This window comes from Puma concolor, chromosome A3 (genome assembly GCF_028749965.1).
Source record: "Puma concolor isolate L17-30 chromosome A3, mPumCon1.1.hap2, whole genome shotgun sequence".
Taxonomy (NCBI): Eukaryota; Metazoa; Chordata; class Mammalia; order Carnivora; family Felidae; genus Puma; species Puma concolor.
The window spans coordinates 130,769,270-130,794,277 of NC_141669.1; the positions used below are offsets into that span (position 1 = coordinate 130,769,270).

Genomic DNA, 25,008 nt, shown 5'->3' on the forward strand with positions numbered 1-25,008 from the left:
ATATGTCAATGGGTAAACATGTAGAGAGATACTCCAATCCATTCAATGTATTTCAATAAATGATTTTTGGAAACAGTTCACGTGAAGAACGGAGAAGTAGATTCAAAACCAGACTGCTCTGTGCTCTTTCTACGGAGAGAAACACAAACGTGAATGCAACATCACCTGTCGTTCCCTCAAGTCACGGACAGGGGCTCCAGGGTCACCGAGACCACGTCCCTTCTCCCCAAGACCTTCCCGAATGGGATCGAGGATCTCCTTGGAGTTCCGAGCCTCCCCCCATCCCTCAGTCCTCTCGTCTGTGGCTGAATGTCAAGGCTGATGGCACAGGGTCGCCACCCCGGAGCCTGCGGTGAGATGGCCCGATGACCTGAGAGCCCCCGGTTCTGCGGGGACCGTGTCGTCGGTGGCACAGCTCCCCTCGCCTGGCCCGCCCAGCACAAACCCTCCCCACCTGCTGGCGGCTTACAAGGTGCAGCCGCCCACCCTTCATTCCAGCCAACGGCAGGGCAGCAACTACTGGTGAACTCATCACGTTTTGACAATTCCAGGTAGATGTTAAAGAGTCGCACGACGAAAGGACACCGAAGGCGACCTCCTATCGAATGCGCCACCCCTCCATAACCCGCCTGCTGTGTGGGATTCTCGCTCTTCCCACCTGGCTTTGTCGGAAATGAAGCAAGCCCCTTGTTCACCGCCTCTCGCCTCCCTGCGGTCTGGTTTTCAAACACAGCCAGAGTGATCTTTCCAAAAGGTAGATCAGATCACACGGCACGTTGCCAAAATCCCGCCAATGCTGGCCCACTCCTCTGACCTCACAGCCGCTGCCACCTGCTGTTCCCACCTCCCCAGAGCAGCCTCTCTGCTTTCTCCGTCTGAGGGCCAACACCACCCCCATCCAGCCGCATTCCTGCTCCTAACCTCGTGCAATTTCCTCCATGGCCTTTTATCACCATCTGAGATATGCCTATTCCCTCACCTGCTAACGTCTATCTCCTTTGCCCAAAAATTACCCCACGCGAGCAAGGACTTTACCTGTGTAACCAAGTTCCAGGCCAGTCAATACCCACGGGGGCAGGGAGGGAAGGAGGGTCAGGATGGCGGGGACCTTGGGAAGGAGGGAGGCTTACAGGCAGGGAGGGCTGGGAGGAGATAGGAGGAGGGAGGAAGGGAAGGAGGGAAGAATTCATTCGCTGCTGCGGATTTCCAGGTAAAACCAGGGACTTCCGAACAAGGAACTGGGTACGGAAGCACCAAGACGACAGAGAAAAAAACAAGGGAGGGTGTGTGCAAAGCATCCATTTCAGAACGAACTAAGAGAAAGCGCCTGGTTCGGGGGGAGGAGCACAGGGAGAGGGGGGAGCACGGGTGCGTGTTGCCCTGGAATTTCACTTCTTTTGCCAGTTGAAAATGAGACTTTTTGAAAAGGTCTCAAGTGCTCGGAGTGGGGAAAGCAGGAGCCGCGTTTCGGAGTTCCAAGAAGGGGGGGGGGGGGGCAGACAGACTGTCTATGCACAGGAATGTAGCGTGAGAAGGGGAGGGATGAAAAGAGGACACGACATGACACAGCCAGGTGAGACGCCCAGACAAGACGCTCGGGGTCATTCACGGAGGGTCAGGCGAAGGTAACCCCACGCTGGGGCTTCCAGGGGCGTGGCCAGCTTCAAAGACGACCCCTCTGCCTTTGGACCCGAGTCCTTCTCTACCTTGAGGAACCCTGCCCTGACCCTCAAAGCACTGAACTCCAGCTCTCACCAAGTTTCCAAGGAAAGTGTGCTCCACCAAAACCCCAAGGCAAATGACAGGCACGTGAGAAATCCCGGGAGCACATGCCATCACGGTGCGTGCAGTCAGGTATGTGTTTGGGGGGAAGGTGACCCTTTGAGTCATCGGCGACAAGGACAGAAAAGGAGCTTCCAAACCTAGGATGTCTCCCAACTGGACTAAAGAAATGACCCAGGGGTTCCGGTCCGCCTGTCAGAAATAAACGTAAAATCAACTGAGAAGTCTGAGTCCCACACCCACAAAGCCAACCGTGGAGCCCGGAATGATCTGTTGGAGGGGTCTGAAGTCTCAACTGGTTAGGAGACAAAACGGCACGCAGTTCTTCCTGGGAGCAACAGCGGTGGGGCTGTTTGGGGCTGACACTGGGCACAACTGGCCACACGGGGGCCTTCGCCCTGGAGGGCTGGCTGTGGGTTCCACACAGCCCTTGGGACAATGCCGCTCAAGCACTGAACATCTCACCAGCAGCCACCTGGCGGCCTTTTGGGAGCCACCCAGGTAGAAATTATTCTATTGCCCTGTCATGCTCTGATCCCACGCCAAGCCAAAGAATTCAGAAGCATGAATGCAGGCATATGGGATGGAGCAGTGCTGAGCTTCTGAACTCTGAAATTCCTTCATGTTACTTTCCCAGAATGTCGGGGGATGGGGGTCCCAGGCCTGCCATGTTGCACAACTCCAGACGTTCCAGTCACAGACAGTATAATAAAATGTAATATGAACAGCACCCCCTGGGGTTGCACGCTCTCTTATCTGTGAGAAACTCTGGGAAGTACCTTTGCCTTAGAGATTTACAACGTCCATCAGGGCAGTAAAGGCTCTGTGAAGTCCTGCAGTAGACAAGTTAAACAAAAAAAAAAAACCTGGCTTTACAGAATTTTTTCAACTTTTTAAGCCTCAGAATCCTCATTTCAGAGAGTATCTCCTAAAATCCTATGGGATTGGGCTTGTGCAGCAAGTACTTAAGAAAAGTCTCCATCAGGAGAAGCAATTTCAGCACACTCAGCTCTCTGAGATATCCTTAAAGCTGACTCATGTTACTAACCTGCCAAGAGCTCACTTTCACCATGACTTTGAACCTGCCTGTGTTCAGAAAGGCACTTAGGAGGCCCTAAAGGGTCTCTGCTCTCAGCTGCTTTGTCTGTAACACAGGCTTCTGTGAAAGCAGGAAGCATCTGTGTGGGTCTGGGGCCACGATGGACCCTTGAGGGGGAATCATGACCACCTTGACACTGATAGGTCCCCAAGAGCCAGGCCACGGACTAACTCACGGTCTCTAACAGAGATCTTCATGGTTCGTCTGTCACGTGGTATGATGGGCAGACGGGAGGGGCCGGCACATTCCTAGCTCTGGGAGACTAAACCTACACCAGACACAGAGTCAGTTGGGGAAAGTTACCTGTGCCTGCTCAGGCATCATTTATTTATAAAGCACCTCACCCCTGATACATACCCCAAGCGCACGCGTGGAGAGAGGTCTGGTTACAGCTTTCGCTTACCCGCTCGCATTAGGCATTCTGCACGAACTGGGTTTTCTATGTGATAAACCCCTTTCAAATAAGCACCCGAATTTTATCTTAACCACTTGGGGTGTAAACTGTTCAAGGACAGATTGCACATGGGTCTCCTTTTGAAAACCGAGCACAGTGACTCTAACTCAACCTGTGTTTGATTATTCAGGATTAGACAGATCAATTATTAACACAGCAACACCCTGAGGTCAGCCTTGCCAGGCACGTGGCTTTACACTAAGTGGCCCTGGACATCTTTGCTTGATGTGTTTGGGGGGGAAGTTCTTGATCAACAGTGTTACTAAAGAGAGGACGTAGAAACTATGAGAAGTCCCAGAACCAGATCCCCCAGATCCCCCAGACTGTTGAAGCTTGCATAAAATAAAAGCCAACAGTCTCTGAGTAAGCACCAGAGAATTCCTGCCAAGGAAGAGGCTGATACTTACTACCTGGTTTTTATGATAACCGTTGTGGCCATTTTGAAGCTTTCTGCCTTATTTCCTACAGCTTGGCTGCGTTCCTGAGAGTAAATTTTCCTAAATAATTGAGGCTTCGGGGTATATCAGGGGATGTGGATGGCGGCCAGGGGTATAGGTTTTCTTTCTACTAAGAAACTCACACCGCCCGTCTTCTTTCCTCTGGCGCCCCCCCCCCCGGGGGAGGCTGTGCACCAGCCCCGCCCTCTCTGTCCTGATCCCAGGTGAGTCCCTAGCACAACCAGCCCCTCGTCCCTGAGATCACAGATCACCATCACACACACTCGGCCACTCTGCCGTGACTACCCTCCAGCTGTGCCCACCGCCCGCCCCCCCCCCCAACAAACTTGGGCACCTACAGACTCACACAAAGCCTCCCTGCCTCTTTTCCTTTGGCCCAACCACCCCAGCAGCCCGGCTACCACAACGGAAGCCCACTGTTTCCCTCCTGTCAATGCGCGTCTCTGTTCCTCTGGCACATGGCACAGATGTGCCCGGAGCCTGCCTGCAAGCCCCCCATTCATGTGCCACTTTTCAGTGAGCTCGCTCCCTCCCTTTCCCCGCTCCCCTCCCCCAAATACACAAAAGAGGGCTATAAAGCAGGACTTTTTTTTTTTTTTCTCCACGGGAATAAAAGGTTAGCCTTCCTTCCTTTCTGCTTGTCTATTCTTGGCCTAAACTCGGCAATGGAAAGAGAGTGGAAGCGGTCAAGCTACCCCAGTTCATGACCCAGGGGACACTCCTTTGGCCAGAATCGCCCTCATTTGCTCTTTCTGTTGCAGTGGTTGTAGCGAAACATCTAAAACGCCAAGCAGCCACCCCAAAAGTCCTGCTGGGAAAAGATTCCTGCACACAGGTGAGCGAGGCATTAAAGGTTATCTTACTCAACCCCCTTCAACGGAAGAGGAGGACACGGAGGCCCGAAGGGGTGAAGGAAGATACCCAGACCACACAGAGAACTTGCTGGGCGTGGGGGATGCTCTGGGGCCCCGTCCTTACGGGCGACGAGAAAAACAAAGCATCTTACCGTCGTCCAAGTAGGTCTGGTCCAAATTCTGCTCCTGCTTAATTGTCACTCCTGCGGGTAATACTTCCTTTTGGTCACTGACCGGGGGTCCGTTTTTGGCGGCTCTTTGGCTGGTGGCATTCTGCTGCTGAATGACCGTGGGGTAGGACCCCGGGCTCAGCCTCTGACCTTGACTGGCGGGGGGCGGGCCGGGCCTGGCGGGGCCGGGCGCGAAATTCTCGCAGTACATGATGTGCTGGAACTCCTGGTGGCCACCGCAGCGCAGCTGCTGGCCGGTGGGCGAGTAGTGGATCACCGGCGAGGCCTGCTGGTTGGCCGGAGAGGAGTGCAGCAGGCTGGAGCTCTGGCCCTGGGAGCCGGCGTGCACCAGCACGGAGCGGTGGGCGTCCGCCAGGGACAGGGGGGCGGCCATGAGGGCCGGCTGCTGGTAGCCCAGCAGGCTGGGGCTCAGGCTCTTGCTCCGCTGGTAGAGGACGGCCGCTGGGTTCTGCTGCTGGTAGCGGGCATCGGGGGACGAGAGCCCCGAGCGGAACTGTTGGCAGGGCGCCATGGTGGCCACGAGGCAGGAGGGGGACTCAGCCACCATCGGGTGCTGCGGGTAGTAAGGCTGGCTCCCCAGGCCCCCGTGGGCCGGGCTGCAGATCAAGGTGGGGTCGTATTCGTCGGTGGGCTCCGTCTTGATGGCTGGGACTGGGCGAGAGAGAAGCACAGGGGGCGGGCCTTCTTAGTGAGCCACAGGGGTGCACGGGGGGGGGGGGGATTAGTGGACTGCGGCTGGGGACGCGGCCTTGGGCGGCCACGTAGGTGGGAGCAGACCCTTGGGCTCTGTCATTTATTAGCCTCGGACAAGAGCCTCCCTGTGTACCTGTCTCAGAAGCCCGAAATTTTACCCTGAGCGATGAGAGTCGCAAGGCGGCTGGCAGGTGCGTCTCAGCCCCAGGGTGTTTGCAGGCTCTTCCCCCGGGGCAGAGCTCAGGGACGAAGGCTTAACGTTACAGTCCCCTCCAGCCCCCTCCTCCACCTTCTCTCGCAGTTCACACCGCCTTTCCCTGCTTGTCGTCCTCGGAAACGTGTATCACCTGGAATACTCTGTGTCTTTCACGTGCCATCGTTAGCTGAACCACCCCCACTCCAGACTGTCAGCTCCCCAAACGGAGGATTTTTTTGGTCTGCTTTGTTCAGTGCTGCGTCCCTAGCACCGAAAACGATGCCTTGCACTCCACCGACACTCAGATATTTTCTGGAAACAGGAATGACTGGGCAGTGGGGTGGGGTCCACCTCCTCAGTTCTGTAGTATTCTGGGGGAAAGGAAACCTGCTGGCCTGAGCCTCAGTTTCCCCATCGGTCACAGTAACCAGCATACCTACCCCATGGGGTTGTGGGGAAGGTGAACTGAGACGTGTGGAAAGTACTTAGCACAGTGGCCGGTATACAGTAGGTGCTCAAGGCTTACTGTTGTCGCTATTATCGTCTTACCACCATTGGTATTGTGGCAGTTCCTGTCCCTCTCCCTCCCTAGGGCGGTCACCGGAACTTGTGCTTCTCCAGAATCCTTTACTAAAGCATTGCCAGCCCCAGGAGCTGAGGAACCAGTCCCCTCCCTGGATCGAATGAAGTGGTGACAGGACTGTCATCAAGGGGGGGACCCGTCAGGTGTCAGGGAGCAGGGCAGCAAGGAGGTTCTGGAGCTAGAGCAAACGGCAGCAAACCAGGAATCGTCTCCCAAGGTGCCCTTCGAAGACGTGCGCTTCAGCCCCTGGCCGACCTGGGGGACTGAATTCTCGCTCAGGCCATGCTCGGACAGGCGGGTGCCAACGCCAGGCCCAGGGAGGCCTCCTGACCACAAGCACGAGGTGGGAAGGCCGCAGAACACAACGGAAAACCTCTCTGCCAACAAGGATCATTGAACTGAGGTCTAGAACCTCCCCAGAGATCCCCCCCCCGCCCCAGTTTGGGGGCCCTGAAGGCCACCGCCACTGGCTGCATGTCAAGTCAGTCCTGGGACGGTCCAATGGCCAAAGGGGCCATGGAAACCGGTGGACACGCTCCACCGAAGCCAAGCCCCACCAAGCCTGGGCTGCTGGGACAGCCCCCTTGGTCTGATGCTTCCAGCAGCCCAGAGGCTCCGTGTGAAACTGCCACAGGATGGAAGTTATACCCTGGGCGACAGTCTCCCAATCCCGGAAAGGTGGCTAATAGGTCTGGGGCAGCCTTGGGAGGCATGCAGGCCATTTCTGCAGCCCTGGTTATAATCTGCCGTGTCAATAATATCCATATGACCCACTCTCTGAATCTCCTGTGATCAGTATTATCCTTTATCGGAATCCCCCATTTGAACATGAGATCCAACGAGGGTGGGGCTTTTTACGTTTTGTTCATGACGGTGTCTCCAAGCCAACCACAGTGTGGGGCCCTTGGATATTTTCTGGACAAACGAATGAATGCAACATGGCCCTTGTCACTTGTCTTCTGACAGTGGTGCTTTGTGGGAATGAGACGTCCTGGCCGGCTGTCCACCCAGGAGCTCTAGGTGGCCACGGGTGACCACTTACTGTCAAGATTCTGCAGGTTTCCGGCCACGTTCGCTTACCCAATCATGATCAGATCTAAGACACGGACAGGGGGCGCCAGCTTTGCACCCTTCTGTTGAACAAGTCCCCACGTGCCTCTCTCCTACTCTGCCCTCCCGAAGAAAAATATTCACAGTAACATTTGTTAAGGTCATTCATACCCGCTTACCGTGCGCCGTGCTGAGCGCTTCACGTGCATTTGACTTCTGTAAATCTTATAAGGAAGGTGCCACTTGACAGATGAGGAAATGGAGGCTCAGAGAGGTTGAGCCACCTGCCCAAGGTCAACCAGCTGAAAGCAGACCTCGTGTGTCCTTACCGCACGCCCGTGCTGCCTTTCACCACCAAAGGGGCCTTCGGAGAAGATTCCTTACCTGGGTGGTAAGTAAAGTGCTGAGGTTGACTCCGTTTTCTTTTCCCATTGATGACGTAGAAGTTGACCTTCACCGATGCACGGATGTGCTTGTTTCGATATTCAGGGATCTCAACAAAAAGCATGTTCTGGAAGGAAGGAGCCACCGTTAACTGCAACAGTGTCTAAATTCCTACACAAGGCCCCAAGCACATCAAGCCAGCCCATCTTACAGGAGTCAAGACACTCTGTACGTTTGCAGGCGAAACGCTATTTAAGGGGAACTGGACTCTTTAGCTGCAGCAAAGAAAGGGTTGCCACTTACTGTATCCAAGTGCATTATGATGTCACAGTTACAAATCAGGGGGTCTGGCGCTCGATAAATTGCTCGATTTGTTTCTCAATTCAGTACCTACTGAGTGCCCGTTAGGTCCAAAGCACTGGGACTTTGATGAAGGAGGGGGAAGAGAAAGAAGGAAAGAGAGCACGAGGGAGGCGGGAGGGAACACAGGGTGTTCAGTCGTCTCGCCCATGTGCTTACAGGCTGGCTCTTGTCTTTATCCACCGTGGCTTCCATTTCCCAAATTTGCTGCCCATCTGGAAAGAGTTCAAAAAGACACACTTTGAAGGAACTACTAGAAGCCAAAGATTTAAGACCAAAACTCATCACGCCTTATATTTATCTTGGTTTACGTGTCATATCATTTCAGCAAGGGACATCCGTGTGTTTGCGGTAGGCATGTCTATTTGAACATACATGGCTTATGTCCATGTGCGTCTGTTTCTTTTTCCAAATGGAACGCATGCTGACAGTAGAAAACTGGGCAACAGTAGAAAACAAGGAAAAGAACGGAAATCGCCCATCATCCCAGTGCCGTTATTTTCCCTGTGTTTGAATGTCTACATATCTTTCTTTAAAACAGAGATAGTACTGTATGCTTTGTGCAACCACAGGCTGTTTCCAAAATGTCCCACACGCCAAGACTGTCACAGGGGCCCCATTACAGAACACTGACTGCCCCAGACATGCCTTCTTGATCGTCTGGGAACACAGGTGGCTTGCATATTCTGTCTCAAACAATGTCCTGGCTTGAGAAACCTGGGACAGGGGGGACAGGAGCCCACCCCCCCCCACACACACACACTCTGCAGTCAACAGCCTACATTTCAACGTGACTCATTATAATCATCGATGAGAGGTCTTTCTCAGGAGTGAGCTCTCTTTCCCTGGAGAAGAAGACTAGCTCCCCAGTTTGGGGCCAACAACTTGGGCCAAACAAAACTCTGCATTCGCAAATAACAGATTTCTTTTTCTGACCACCTACATTGGCCATTGGGCAGTTTTCGACGGAAACAAATCATTTCCACAAGTGTTTCCAGGGTGTTTTGTGGAACGCTGGCTCTGAAGAATATTAAATGGGTTTATGAGGACCAGAAACAAATTCTAAAGCTAATAAGCATTTGGAAAATGCTGAGTCAATGTCAAATGGGTTTCTTTACTGCAGGACTTCTCAGAGCCTTTAATCTGCTCGTGTGCAGTGTAACTCTCCGAGGTGGGCTGGAGTAAGTACCACGTCCCGACATTTGGCCACGGAAGCCCTCTCCCCTGTTTTAAGCACAACTGTTAACATCTTCTGTGACAGATTGGATTTGAATCCATAATGTCTCGGCTCTCAAGGTTTGCCCAAAGAAATGTGGTTTCTAAGCATTATTTGAACTTCCTCGTATAGAACATATTTCCCAAAATACTAATTAATAAGGTCCTGTGATTGCTACCCAAGCCGACGCAATGTAGATAATCTTAACAACATGTAGACAATGAACTAGCTGGAGCCTTCTGTAACCATGAAGTCTGCAAGTCTTGACCTTACGGTTCTAGTAGATGCAACTCCTGAAATGATTAAGGGAGACATGGGTTTATGTCAAAAAGGGAACAGGAAGAGGCAATCAACGTACCAACTCCCACCATGACGGGAGGGACCAAGTTAGAGTTGCTGCCGTCTCCCCAACACCCGAGACATCGCAGTGCCCGTGAACATCTCATGTCTGAGCATTCCAAAGTGGCGGCAGCTAGCATCAGCCACCGCTCAAAAGCAAGCAAGAAAGGACAGATGGACGGATATCAAGGAATTTGAAGTTAGGTCATCAAGACAGGGCACTTTCCTGGGGAAAAGCCCGGGAGAGAACTAGACAGAAAAAAATTCTTATCCCTTTAGCAAAGACAGGTCAAAGATCATCCGCCAGAGAACTATGTCCCTCCCAACGGTGGTTATAAACGGGGCGTGGTCCTTGTCAAAAGTGCATTCTTGGGGCGCCCGGGGGGCTCAGTCAGTTAAGCGCCCGACTCTTGATTTAGGATCAGGTCACGATCCCACCGTTCGTGAGATCGAGCCCTGCGTGGGGCTCTGAGCCGACAGCACAAAGCCTGCTTGGGATTCTCTCCCCCCTCTCTCCCTCTCTCTCTCCTTCTCTTTCAAAAATAAATAAACATTTAAAAAAAAAAAAGAACGTTCTTGTTGACTAACTGCAATGTGAGCTCAAAGTCAGAAGATTAAGTAACAAACTAACGGAGGGAACGAACAATAATGTGTTGATGCCCTAGCCTCTCGTTGGCTGAGTTGAGTTCTATCACCAACAATCTCATTTCCCTGCGTGACTCTGACCCACTTTGAAAAGGAAGGACCATTTTCAGGAGTCTCATAATTGGGAGGAAAGGGAGAAGTAGTTGGAAAAGTGATCAGGATGCACTAAGCAGGGCCTGGCAAGCCAGCTCTCTTCCCCACTCACGCCAGCAAGTGAAGGGCCAAGCACAAAATGGCAGTGCAGTGAAAGCACGTCACCAGGCAGGGGGTTCTCGTAGGGTCTCTTCTCCTGGGCCAGGGACCCAAGAGGAACAAGAGGGAGCCTTTCCCCCATCTCTGGTGGGTATACCTAATAAGTAAAACTCCACCAACTAACAGCCATAGAATTCCAGTGCACAGGTACTTGGTTGGCTGTTTTTTGTTTTTTTTTTTTAGTCTTTTTTTTACCTTAACATTTATTCATTCTTGAGAGACAGAGATGGAGCATGAGCAGGGGAGGGATGCAGAGAGAGGGAGACACAGAATCCGAAGCAGCCTCCAGGCTCCGAGCTGTCAGCACAGATCCCGACGCGGGGCTCGAACTCACGAACCGTGGGATCATCACGTGAGCCGGAGTTGGACGCTTGGCCGACTGAGCCACCCAGGCTCCGCTCCAGGGTGCAGGTGCTTGGAACTACCCTTAGAAATTAGCCAGCCCCACACCATCAGATGGGGAAAGTGAGGCCCAGAGAAGGAACGGGGGTTTGTCCAAAGGCAGGAGGTGGGCAGTCACTAAATCACAGTCTTCAAGCAACAACAGGGGCAGTGCAATGAGAGAGATGCGGTCGAGTAGAAAAGCCCCAGGTTATCAAGCGAGACAGGGTGACCAGCTTCCTGGGAGGCCGACGGAGGATCCTATGTAGGTAAGATCTTTCTAGGGTCACATCCACCACAAAGGTTCAGGCCCATCTTCTCAAACCCTGCCCCCCTCTGCTCCCCCTGGGCCTCCAGATACGGCCTCTCCAGGCACCACTTTGACCACCCCGCCCCCAGGAGAAATGGCAGCTATTGGTTACGAGCACAATCTATATGCAAAGCATCCCCTCAAAACACCTCGCAGGTATGGACTTGTCTAACGCATACAGCAACCCCATGCCACACGTCTGGGGTTTTGATAGGTGAGGACACCAGGCACAGAGAGGCAAAAGCAGTGGCCCAAGGAGGCACAGCTACCGGTTGGGGAAGCCAGATTTGAGCCCAAGCAGCTGACCCTTAGAACCAGTGCTCCTTACCCCGTCGACGTGGTGTGGTTTCAGATCCCTGTGCCCAAGCAACTTCTCTGCCAGGACAGTGAAGGACACTGGGCAGGCATTCCAGGGGGCTCATGTTTCCAGAATCGGCTGCAGTCCCTCCCAGGAGAGCCAAGCCACAGCCCCCATGGCACCCCAGGCAACCCTCATCCCCTCTGTCACCATGAGGCCATGCACCTGCCTCCCCCATTCCCTCTCCAGGACAACCTCAGATGTCGCGCCCTCCTCATCCCATACCCCCGTGCTCAGCCATCTGTCAGCACAGCCGGAATTAAGAGAGGTGCCATAAATTACAATCACTATCCAGTATGTGCTGGGGCAGAACGCCTCTTCCGAGAAGGCAGAGGTCCCTCGACAGATGCATGGCTGAACGGGATGGGGTATATACGTCCAGCGGAACGGCACCCAGCCTCGGAAAGGAAGCGAATTCCGGCACATGCAATGACGCAGACAGACCCCGGACACATAATGCTAAGTGACACAGGCCCAACCCAGAAGGACAAGTGATATAAGCCCACTTGCACCAAGTACACAGAATAGGCAGATTCATAGAGACACAGAGCAGAAGGCAGGTCTCCAGAGGCTCAGGGGGAGGGGGCGGTTATTACTTAACGGGTACAGAGTTTCTGTTTCGAAATTCCAGAATGTTCTGAAAATTGGTAGTGGTGACCGTGAGTGGTGATGGTACAATATACTGAACGTATTTAATGCCACTGAATTATATGCTTACAAATGGCTACAATCATCAATATTAGCATAACACATATTTTACCACAATTTCTGTATTTTTTAAAGAATCATTGGCCTCACCCTAGAGACCAGGCCTGTTTTGCGACCTGTCCGGTGGCTTCGAGTTTTTTTAATTAGCTGCTGTCATTTCAAAATGAGACCTCAGGGGCGCCTGGGTGGCTCAGGTGGTTGAGCATCCGACTGCAGCTCAGGTCATGGTTTTGCGGTCCGTGAGTTCGAGCCCCGCGTCGGGCTCAGTGCTGACAACTCGGAGCCTGGAGCCTGCTTCCGATTCTGTCTTCTTCTCTCTCTCTCTCTGCCCCTCCCCCGCTCGCCCTGTCTCTCTCTCTCAAAAATAAACGAACGTTAAGAAAAAATTCAAAATGAGATTTCACCTAAAAATGCAGACTTTGCTCTTGTAAAAAAAAAAAAAAAAAAAAAAAAATTCAGAAGATCTGACCATCCTGGGCGTCCTGGGCACCCACGCAGGGTATGGCCTCTTCAGACAGGGCCTCCTCCCGGCTCCCCACCCCCCCACCTCTCCTTTACCTTCTATGCCCCCACCCTGAGGGCCTCTGAGAGGGACAGGAGCCGCCTCCCACACCATGGGGAAGAGGACAGTCAGCTTTCTGCAGAAGCCCCTCCACTGCGCTGTATCTGAGGTTCTCCCCCAAGACTCCACATTTTGTCCAGAAAACACCATCGCCCAAGACAGGTCAGTGTCTTTCTCTGCTGCCGTACCCCCTCACCCACCCAGAGCAAGGGCTCCCCTGGCTGTCAGGACAGGAAAACACCTGGCTTTCCCTCCCCCTGGGCCCCGGGCCCCTTGCTCCAAGGACTTGACCTTCTCTTCTCTTCAGAATCACAACCATGTGTCCAGGAGAGCCCCTGTGTGTCCACAAGCTGGGCCGCGGAGGGATGTCCCTATATGGCCACTCGCTCAAAAACCCTCCGTCCTTCCAGCCGCCTTCCTGCACTCCCAGGGGCTCTGGCCAGGGCAAACAGGACCCGCCAGGCAGCACTTGCCCTCGGAGGCTTCTGCAGCAAGATGGCCTGTGTCCTCACCCCTGGCCTGGGCAGGCCCCATGCAGCCTGGCTCTGGGCGGTAGGTCGGGAGAAAAGCCTGCTCACTCCAGTGTTTCCTGTCAAACCTTCAGCTACACGTCCGCTGTAACCCGAGCCATCCCGGGCACCTTCTGTGGCCAAAACACAGTCCTCTGCGGCACCACGGTGCTGTCCCCTTTATTCCTGCAAACCTTGAACTCCAGGGCAGACAGACCCAGCTAGCAATTCTTGCATTTTTAGGGGAAATCTCCTTTTGACGTGGCAGCACCTAATTAGAGGTTTTTTAACCTAATACCCTGCAGGCCCAGTGGCCCAATTAGCTACGTGGGCTTGGATAAGACACTCTACCTCTCTCTGCCTCTTATCCAAAATATGGGGACAATCACAGTACCTATACCTCATTGGTTTGTTCCTAGACAGACACACAGCACAGAATAAGTGTTCAACAGACATTGGTGAGCATGATTATTATGGCCGGTGGCAACGTATTATTTAAATACTGTCTTGTCACTGCGTGCATATGTTCTACACAATGTATTATGGGGGGGGGGGGACCACAAGCGTATTTTAACCAGAAAATAATACATATTTCTCGGCTTGTCATTATAAATTATAAATATTCTTGCCTGCAGGCACGGGTGGAGGGAATTCACAAAGGGACAGTGCCTGTTACAGAAAGCGGGTATGCGTGACGCCTGACTTCTTGCCTCTCAGATGGGTCTTTTCACCATTACGTAAATTTTAAAAGGGCAGAGAGCTCCCAGAAGTGAGAAACCAAAACCTGAATCATGAGCCAAACCCAGGGGCCTGGCCTCTTCCTTTTGGGCATCAGAGGGCAGCTTCGGGAGTCCAGCCTGGTTGTGCATCTCAAGTGGGATCTACCCTGGGCTCCGAAAAGACGTGTCCCCAACAGGAACTGGAAGCTGACCCTGCTGTCCTCAATTTTAGGTAGCACGTAAAAGGCACGCTCAAGGGAGCTGGTCTCTACGGGAAGGGTGTGATTTGCAAAACACCTCAAGACCACTTCCCTGGGCTCATCTTTCCTTCCCCCCGCCCCCGAGTCCCCTAGCACACAAGTCCTGAGGTTTCACCAAGAGGACACAGTAATCCCATCCTCTGAATTGAGCTCCCAGGAGGCAGAGGAACACACAGTAAATGCTGGCAGGGCTCTCTCAGCCTGAGCTCACTCTCTCCAGGTTCAAGTTCAATCACTGCTATTTCCTCGCTGCGTGGCCTCTGGAGTGGTAGCTTGACCTCTCCGTGCCTCAGTGTCCTCCTAAGCACAGGGAAAGCTCATTTACCAGCTTCAAAGACTTGGCAAAATTTCAAACAGATTCTATGTAAAGTCCTTAGCAAAATGCTCAGCCCATAGTGAGGATTGCCATCATTATTATTTTAGAATTTGGCGTCTCCTAGGTCTGACCCTGGGGAGAAAGAACCGGCTGATCATCTTGACCCAAGGGTTCTGGTGGGTGTCCCGGTTCGTTGTGTCATTGTATTGCATCACAACTCTCATTGTGAAGAAATAAAATGGCCACAGAAAGTATTCGTTGATAGGGGGCTGAAGCAATTATGGGCCCTCCATCCTGGGGGGGGGGGTGGTATCGGGTAGATTAGGTATAGGAACACCGGGCAGCACTCAGAATAAGCATGATCATATCCTCTGCCCTGGAAACGTGCCCCTGTTACGTTAAAAAGCAGGAATCGTTAAGTACTAGAGACCAGAGAATGCGTGCCCCACACTGCCCACGCGGTTACACCCCTGAGACCAGACTGGATGGACAAGCTGAGACACGCACGTCTTCTAGAACGCCATTCAAAGAACGGGGTGGAAATACACTGCGTGCATTTTTCAGTATTTCTTAAGATAGAGCTTTTCTCTTATGGACAAGTATATGGCAACTGTATGTTGACCAGCCTGTCTCCCAGGAGCCCTCTGGGGCCACCGTCTCAGACGGAAGCCAGGCATGGACCACTAACAACGAGCGAGCTCCTACCGCGGGGCAGGCCCTGAGCAGGTTGCTGGGACCGGGACATGAGCCACGCATGCCTCCCTGCTCCCCATAGGCCCACGAGAGCTCAGAAGGGAGGACCCATGGTTCTTCACCTCTCCTGGGACAGGGACCCTGCCCCCTTCCTCAGCTTCCCTCCAGGCCCACTGGCCTTCTCCATCCCCCCCACCCCCCCGGCCCCCCGCAACAACCACACTCGCTCTCCTGCGGGCCTCACTCAGACCACTTCTTCCCAGCTTTCCGGCCCCGCTCAGGAGCTCCCCCTGGACCTGTCCCCACCCTCTTTCATTTTCTGCTCCCGCCTCCCATCCTCTGACCTCATTTTCTCAGCCTGTTGGTTCTCTCTCTCTCCCCTGCTAGGCCGTGGGCTTCCGGGAGGGGTACCACACACCTGTCTTGTTCTCTGCTCCGTCCCAGCACTGCCACGTCCGGCCCGCCATGAGCGCTCGGTAAACACCAGCGGAATAAATGCACAGAGCGACCTCGGGATTCCCTAGGGCTTGGCCCACAGCCACACCGCTGGCCTCTCCAGCGAAAAGACCCCCCAAAGCGATCGCCAAGCCCTTTGCGAAGAATCCTTTTCGTGAACTGAGTGGTGGGGGGGAGGCACCCGGAATAACAGCGCAGACACGGAATCCCACACAACCAGAGCACTCGGGTCAAGATGATCGGCCAATTCTTTGTCCCCAGAGTCAGACCTAGGAGACACCAGATGCTCTCCAATCCACCCCCCCCGACCCAGACCCCAGGTCTGGGACCCTGGGAAACCCTGCCCAGAACAGAAGAGGCCCGAGATGACCAAGGTCGCTTCTGCTGCTCCGGGGCGAGACGAAGTGAGGACTCTGGTCCCTTGCGCAGATGTCTGGGCAAACTTCCCCGTCCTAAATTAACAGGGACTGGCAGCCAGCACGAAGAGGGCCCTTCCAAGTCTTACTCAGAGGGGAAGAGCAAAGAGAGCCAGGTTCTTTGGGCAAAGGGGTTAGGTCTAAAGAAGACTTAGCAAGACTCTGCAAGAACTAAACAAACACAGGGTGGAGGGGGTGCCTGGTTCAATCGACGTGTCAGCCTGCGTGGTAGGCGGGCCGCTGTGCCAGAGGCACAGGACCCGGTAGCCAGTGCATCCGTGGACCGGTGGCCACTACCCTGCAGGTGGTTTAATGTCCGCTTTGCAGATGGCTCCCGGGCCCAAAGTGCCAGGAAGCTGGACGGCTGGCATCGGGTCTGGGCCGGCGTCTTAGCAGTCAGCCCGGATGAGCCACGGGCTCCTGTCAGCACTCGAAGGAGAAAGAAGGGAGCTTTCAGAAGGAAAAAAGCGAATCCGTCCTCACTCAGGCCATGAGCACTCCACTGGGCTCGAGGCAAATGTGGAGGAAATCAAAGTGTCAGCTTGTGTTAGGAAACCACGCGTGATGCTTCCCAGTCCTGGCCCTGCGTTTTAAAAATTAGCTAAATGAAGATGGCTGAAGTCATTCCAGTCTGCTCTTTTCACGACTGCGAACGAGCAGAAAAATGTGTGCTCCCTGGGTGTGGGGGCTGAACGAGCCGAGCAGATGGGGGCTGGGGATCAGGAGTGTCCCACAGCTTAGGATGTCGCCCACCCGCAATGGTGCGGCTGCCCAAATGCATCTGCTGGGGGGTGGAGAGGAAATGCGTTGATTCCCAGCATCCTGCTTCTCCTGATGTCCCATCACCTTTTCGGCGGGCTCAGCCCCTCCGTCCCCCCGCCCCCGGACAACTTCACTGGGGGCTCACAGCACCTTCTGCTTGCGCCCCCCAACCCCTGAGTCCATGCATTCTTCCAGATTGCCAGAACCATCTTAACGAGCTAAATTAGATCACGTCCCTCCCCTGCTTAGGACAAGAGCTACCGGTTTTTATGTTGTAATAAAATCCAAAATCCTCCTCCATGCCTACAAACCCTGGCATGATCTAACCACGTCTCCCCCCACCCGCCCCGCCCCAGAGACCTCTCCAGGCTCGGTCGGTGTCAGACTCCCCCCTGCTCTCAGGCTGCACCCGCGGCCTGGCCTGCTTTAATTTCCTCAAACACCCCAGGCTCATCCCCAGGCTGGGACTATGGCACTGGGCAGCTATTTCTGCCTGAGACCCTCTTCCAATAGGTCGGTGCAGCTCCCTCTTCTGCTCGAGGCCTCTGCTCAAAGCCACCTCCTCAGGGAAGCCTTCCCTGATCACACCCCCCAGGGTTCCCAGATTTAACAGATAAAAATGTAGGACATCCGGTTCAATTCGATTTCCAGCAGACAGCTGATGCTTTTTTACTACAAGTATTGCCAAGCCCTGTGCCACTGCAGGGAACATGCTCATACTAAAGAGATGTGTTGACTGAGATCTGAATTTAACTGAGCCTCCTCCATGTATCCCCGTCTGAGCCCTCTGCCTCGCTCCTATGGCCTGGTGGCGCTGTCTTCAGAGCACTTTCCCTCCCTCATAAACAAGTTTGGGACTGTCCGCCCCGTGAGAGCAGGGACCTCATCTGTCGTGCATCCCCAGGGCTGGCTCAGAACCTGCGCACAGTAGGGTGTTTGGTAAATACCTGGGGAGTGGTGAGGCTGAAAGGGCACTGCTGGGTCGTTTGCCACAGAGGCTGGACTGCAGGGCGCCTCTTCTCAGTGATGAGCTGTATCCAGCCCCGTGCCCTGGGAACCAGGAAGTGGGGGTCTGGGACTCAGCCCCCCACCCACGAGCTCTGGCAGACGGGGGCAGGGAGCGGCCATCAGTCAAGCTCCCCCCAGCTCCTCCGTGAGGCCACGACAGCAGGTGTCGGATGGCCTGGGGGGCAAGAGGAGAAACTCAACCTGTGCCCCCCAACGACTCTTACTCTCAAGACGAGAAACCAACACAGCCCTGCCGTCCTGGCTCCATGTGCAGTCAATTGAGCTCCCAGGGGGCACGTGCAAGGTCAGGTGACACTTTCTGAGCACCTACTATGTGCCTGACACTTGGAGATCCTTGATCTCCTTTCGCTGCTGAAAGACCTGACACAAACCCCATTTTAAAGATGGGGAAACTGAGTCCCAAGCACAAAATATGGAGCCTATCCAGGCTTCGGGCCAAGTCCGCTGGAAGATCCACGATCTGGCCTGCCTAGACTTTAAACATAAACAATTTTTATTTTGTAAAAAGAGCATGAAACCAAAAATGTAGAAAAAAAATATGAAAGGGTGTTAATTCCTACAAGATACCGTGAACTTTCTTACGGGGGGGGGGGCAGGGATCGGGGTGCAGGGGGAGACTCCAGCCTGCTGACTGCAATTCACACACAGGTCTATTGGCATCGAGGACCATTTCTAATGGTGGAAAAGCTTGGACCCAAGTGAGCTAGAAAACTCCCTTGTCTGTGTCGTCTTTCAAAGGCTTCCACTGAATGAACTGCAGGATACAGGATTCTTTCACCCCAAAGCCTGTCCTGACATGCAAGGGACCGAAAGCGAGACTGTTTGCTCGGTCTCTAGCGGGGCTTTGGGGCAGCGACCCGGCCTCTGGCTTTGGAGGCAAGTTTCGCGGTCCCAGCCAGCTGTGCCTAAGCGGTGGGATCCAGCCCAGGGGGCCGAGGCCACTGTGGACGTGAGTCACCGAGGGCAAAGGTCCGCAGAGACTTAGTCATGCCCCAGCCCAGCCTGGAGTCTGACCTTTCCCAGAGGGAAGCCCGAGCTAGAGAGACTCCCACACCAGGTCTATTGTTTCAGAAAGTGGCTACACTGGGCAAAACCAAACCCGTGGAGAAAGACAGGTGGCAGGAGGAGAGGCCTGCTTTAAGGTGGTTCCAATGTTTCTAGGATACTAATTCGTGGAAAGAGGCTTAATTTAGCAGAAGAATTTTATTTTAAGCATGTGCATTTATATTTATTAAACAAAGCTCAAAATACAACCTTCGGGAACCTCCAAGTAATAAAGTGACTCATATTAGGATGTGATGACTCAGTGGGGGAAGAGGGAGCCCCACCACCCACGCCTCCTTTCTAAAAAATCAATTTGCCCTCTCAACAGGTGATGGGAGCCTCTGCCATCAGACTGTTCCAAGAACATCGTCCAGCAAAACAAAACACAAAACTCTCTTCAAACAATTTAAGTCTCAAAGCTGAGTAATCCGATGCAGGCAGGGTTCCAAGAGACACCCCCGCAGGACACAGAGAGCCAGGGAGCTCCTTGGCTGGGGCCAGGGGCCTGAATTCAGAAAGATTTACCAGCTGAAAAATTCCAAAACCCTGTGTCATGTGGGGGAACCTTCCAAAACATTGGATCCCGCCCAGAAGTGGCCAGTCGCTCAGAGCCATGGCAACCCTGTTTCTGCTGCCACATCACTTTTATTTTTGTGTCCTTAGATTTTTTCCTGTTTTGCAATGTTTTGCTGGGACCCCCAACTCCGCCTGAGGCCCGGGTGGCCGGGGGCCAGGGTTACCAGCTGAAGGTCAGGAACAGCCTGGACTTCTCCACGTGAACTTCGCCTGGAAGGTTATTACACATTTTTTAAATTTCAGAGACTATATGGAGGCTTTGGGGCCATTGCCGAGCACGGTAAATAGGAAAGATCCTCATCATCCTGTTCGGTTTCTCTCTCTCTGTCCTCAGGGACACGAGAGGAGGGCTTCCCGGGGGAGGGGCGGGGCGGGAGGGGGGTGTCACGTCCAACTGCACTAGGGATTCCGGCTCTGTCGCCAGCTGTGGGCTGACCCGGGACTTGTGTCTTGACCCCTACGAGCCTCAGTTCCCTCAACTATAAATGGGGACAATGTCACCTGCCCCTTGGGGCCGGTGTGACAACTGAAGGAGACGACACCCAGTCCACAGTATGTGTGAGCACCTACTGTGTGCTAGGGATCGTTCTAGATGCTGTGGATACAGCAGCAAACAGCAGGTCTCTGTCCTCAAGGAGCTAAGATGTGGGAGGCCAGATAACAGACGAATAAGCAAACAGGCAAGACAACTTCAGCAGCGATACCTGGGGCCACCAAGAAAACAGAGCAGGACAGTGGGACAGAAGGGGACAGGGTCATGGGGCACGCTGAACAACTTCAGAGCAGACGGTCAAGGAGGGGCTCGTTGAGAAAGTCACCTCTGTGCTGAACCTTGAAGGCAGAGGAGGACCCAGCCTGGTACAAAGAAATGGTGGAAGGACATTCTAAGAGGGAACAGCCGAAGCAAAGGTCCTGAGGCAGAAACGAGCAGGAGGTGTCTGAGGACAGACCGAAGACAGGTGTAGCTACAGCCAAGTGAACAAGGGGAGAGTCCAAAGAGCTGCATTCAGAGGGATGGGCGAGGGCCAGGTCATAGCGGCTCCTGGAAGTCATGAAAATAATGAAAAACAGTAATAAAAATAATATCATAATCATTATTATTACTGCTGCTATAAATAAGATGCCATTTTCCAAAACACCAAGCTTTTCTAACTTAAGAAACACCATGCTGCCCCTCTCCTACTGTTTTTCCGACAGTCTCCAATTTGTCATCCCGCTGGAGTAGAAGCTGCCAATTCCATTTTAGTCGACAGCTATAAAAAGAACATTGGACCTAGTGGTGCCGATGACCCAACGCGGGGGCTAAGATTAGCCCAGGAGGCTGTCACCTTTCCTTAATGTGAGAACCAGCTGGGGTTCCCCTTCCTTGGAAAACTTCAGCTGTTCCACTCCGCCCCGCCCCGCTGCGCCCTTGCCGGCCAAGCTGTCCATGGAGATGGGAACGGGATGAGTTTTGGAAAAACGAAGTTGAGCAACAGGGAGTCCCCCTGCAGAAGGCAGTCCCGGGCTAGGAGGCGAGTACTTAGGGTCAAAAGAGCACGACAAGCCCCCTGTCTGTCAGAGCCCCGAGGAGCCCGACATCCCACGAGGGAAGGCCCACCGCGTCCTGGGGGCTCAGGGGCGTCCCCGAGACCCCTGCTGGCCTGTTGGCACTGATCCAGAAGCCGCCTTCACCCGGGATTCTTTAGGCTAGGCGTGAAAGCGTTCCGCACGGATTCTTTCGAGCCCGGGACCCACTGCAGAATCCGAGGGTCTATCTCACCACAAAATGGTTCCAGTCAGTGGTTCAAGGCAGCTGAAGGGTCTTCAGGCAAATTAACCTTGTTCTCAGCTTCTTCAAACTAGAAGAGCTAACGGCCAAGGGGGCAGACTCTTAAGCCAGGCTGCCTGGGGTCGAACCTACCCCTGCCATGTTACTAGCTGTGCGATCTTCCCCGAGTCACTTAACCTCTCTGGGCTCAGCTCCTCGTTAGGAAAATCAGGACAATGGTAGCTATCTGGTAGGGCTGTCGTGAGGAATGAGATTCGTTACTACATATAAAGTGCTCAGAGGCCTGGCATCTAGCTCATTATGACTACTTTTTGTTGTCTTTCAATGCCCCTTGGCTCCACGAGACAGAATTTTATTCATCTCTGTTCTTTCCACAGCCTAAATATAATGACAACAACAAAAGCTAATATTCAGTGAGCATTTACCATGTGCTACGAGCTATGCCAAGAGCCTAATGTGTGCCTCCATCTATCTCATTTCAGCTTTTCTTCTCTCTAGAGAAGGAAATCGTCCGTATTTTACGGAAGGGTTAAGTGCCGGCTCGGAGAGGTGACGTGACTTATCCAGGATGCCGAAGCCACTCAGTGCAGGTCAGGGATTCGAACCCAGGCCTTCTGACCTCAGGCCCTGTGCCTCTTCACCGTCCAGTCAATGCTGTCTATGGGCTGAGCAAGGAGAATTGTGACCGTAAAAACAACAGCGAACGTTCGGCAAGCGCTCCGTGCACGTTACGCGTGCACTGACCGTGTCCGCACTGGGCTCCTGCGGGGGGCGGGGAGCATCAGTACCTCATTTTACAGAGCAGGAAACGGAGGCCCAGGGAGGCTGGACATCAGGATCATGCCGGGCACGATCTGTGGGGGAGTCCCCTCACTGCACGCCTAGCGGAGCGCCTCCCGCAGGCAGCGGCTTAGACGAGACAGTACGTGGACGGTCGTGGACAAAGATCCCAGGAAGCTGCTCTGATTATTCTCCTTATTCATACACAACTTTTCAAAGGTGAAACAGACCGAGTTTTCTTGCCTCCACGAGGTCAACTGTGAAACTTCTTTTGAAACCAAGAGAAAGCAAGCTACAGAATAAATGCCGTCGATTCATTCCCTCAACAAACACTTAACTGGGGCATCTGAGCAGCATCTCAAGTGCGTGAACTCCCCGGACAACGCAGGCTGACTGGTTCCCAACTCTGCAAGGGACCAGGAAGGACCCGGCCTCCAAGCCACCCCCACACAGACCTGGGCATGGAGAACGAGACATCTGCAGATTACCAGCATTTTCCCCTCTGCCAGGAAGGTGCTGTGAGGCCACAGGCTTCTTGCAAAAGTCAGCAGAAGGCCCGCAGGATAGTCGGCTCGCACGGAAGGTGTGTCAAACCCGCAGCAGCTAACGTGTGCTTGGTCATGTACATCTCAGGCCACTCTCCTGCTGAAGAACTCTCCGTGACTCCCTCTTAGCTCCCCCACGTGCAGACCACACCAAGGCCGTGTCTCTACCCGGTACTGGGAAACTTGTGCTGGCCTCTGCCTGTTTGGCAACACATTCCAGCCACGCTGGTTTGCTCTCCGATTTTACAAAAGCCTAGCAAATTCCTGCAGGAGACAGTATCACACCCTTCCACCATCTGAAAAGTAAGCCTCCCCCAAGATGCCGAGAAACGTGCGAGCCTCCATGAATCCACTACGACATCTAGAGGCCTTAACCCTAGGAAAGAACAGTAACAAATAGTGATCGTTAACGTGTATTGAGCACTTACTACGTGCCGAGCACTTTATGAGTGCTTACCATGTAGAAATCCTTGATCCTTAAACCACCCTACGAGGCAGGAGTGTCATCATATCGTATAGATGAGGAAACTGTTACCCAGAGAAGATAAGCAACCTGCCCAAGGTCACACAGCTAGAAAATGGTGGAGCTGGGTTTGGGCTTAGGAGTGTGAGATCTTGCCTAACTGACCAAAGGAATATAAAGGATGTTCGTTGCTGAGTCACTTCTAATAGCACAGAGCGGGAAGCAGCCTCAGGCCCGATAAAAGGAGATAGTTGAATAAAATCCTGGACAAACATAGGACAGAAGGCGAAGCATCCGTGGAGATGTCTGCGTCCCTAATCCCTCACTGCACCACCACTGCCCCTCGAACCCACAATGACCGACCACGTACCCTCTAAACCACTTCCAAGCCCATCCAGCCCTTTCCAGCCCCCCACTGCCGTAGGCTTATTTATGTCATGCCTGGTCACAGAGCCAGCCCACCCCAAGAGGAGGCTTTATGTGAACTGGGGAAAAAACACCCCTCCCCCAAGACCCCCTGCTTCCTCCTGCTAGCAGTGGTATTAGTAATACACAGATTGATGATGCATCCCATTTGAAGAGCAGCCCCCAGAGGAGAGGTGCCCTTGTGCAGTGCACAGTCCTCACAACTGGACAACCCTGCCTACGATGGTCTCTGTATCATCCTCAGGGTGGTAAACAAATACTAATACACCCCCTTTTAGTGAAATCGTGTCCATTAGAGAAAAAAATTGATCTAGTATCCATAACTCTCAAATAATTGTGTAACTTGAGATTTATCATTCTCTTTTTACCATGACCTCATTGGCAAAAGATATTAACAGATGATATGTGGAAAAAAAGAATACACGTGAGCAAAAACAAAAATATTAAACCTCGCATAGCAAAGTAATGTGAAGTAAAGAGAAGTACCAATTCAGCAAATATTTTTTAACTAAAAAAAATTAAAAAATGGTGGGACACCTGGGTGGCTCAGTCGGTTAAGCATCCGACTCTTGGTTTCGGCTCAGGTCATGATCTCATGCTTCGTGAGTTCAAGCCCCACACTGGGCTCTGTGCTGACAGTGTGGAGCCTGCTTGGGATTCTCTCTCTCCCTCTCTCTCTGTCCCACCTCCACTCATGCTCTCTCCCCTGCTTTCTCTCAAACTTTTTTTTTTTTTAAATAGCACTTCTGGGGCGCCTGGGTGGCTCAGTTGATTAGGCGTCCAACTTTAGCTCAGGTCACGATCTCACAGTCTGTGGGTTCGAGCCCCGCGTCAGGCTCTGTGCTGACAGCTCAGAGCCTGGAGCCTGCTTCGGATTCTGTGTCTGCCTCTCTCTGCCTCTCCCCTGCTCATGCTCTGTCTCTATCTCTCAAGAATAAACAAACAATTTTAAAAATGGCACTTCTGGGATGGGGTGAAACCATTACTGGCATAGTATTGATGGAAGTTTCAATTTGTACATTTCTGGAAGTTAATTTAGCAATATGTATTTAAAGCTCTCAAAACAACTATCCAAAATTCCACTCTAGGAATAAACCGTACATGCACAAAGACAGACAAAACACTCACGTATCAAAGACCAATTAACTGTCCTACAAGTATTAAAAGATTCATTGCAGCACTATTTGTAATAAAAAAAATACATGCAGCTTATGTTTATAGCTTACAATAAACCTAGAGCTGTTATGATTACTATGATTACTCGACATGTATTAACCTCTTTAGCCTTCATGACATCCCTGTGGCAATAAGAACCCTTGTTATTATCGTTGTATATAAAAGAAGATGAAGGCACTAGAAGGGGAGATC

At 52.9% G+C, this 25,008-nt stretch overlaps 1 protein-coding gene across 5 annotated transcripts in view; it reads right to left on the minus strand.

Annotated features, from left to right (window-relative positions):
* The window catches only part of NFATC2 (nuclear factor of activated T cells 2), a 162,008-nt gene that overhangs the window by 37,167 nt on the left and 99,833 nt on the right, over positions 1–25,008 (minus strand). For all 5 annotated transcript variants that reach the window (XM_086702497.1, XM_086702496.1, XM_086702493.1 and 2 more), the window contains 3 exons: positions 8,264–8,319; positions 7,745–7,871; positions 4,800–5,489 (listed from right to left, as the gene is read on the minus strand). In XM_086702497.1, coding sequence (XP_086558623.1) covers positions 4,800–5,489; positions 7,745–7,871; positions 8,264–8,319 — 873 coding nt within the window. The remainder of the gene's footprint in view (positions 1–4,799; positions 5,490–7,744; positions 7,872–8,263; positions 8,320–25,008) is intronic.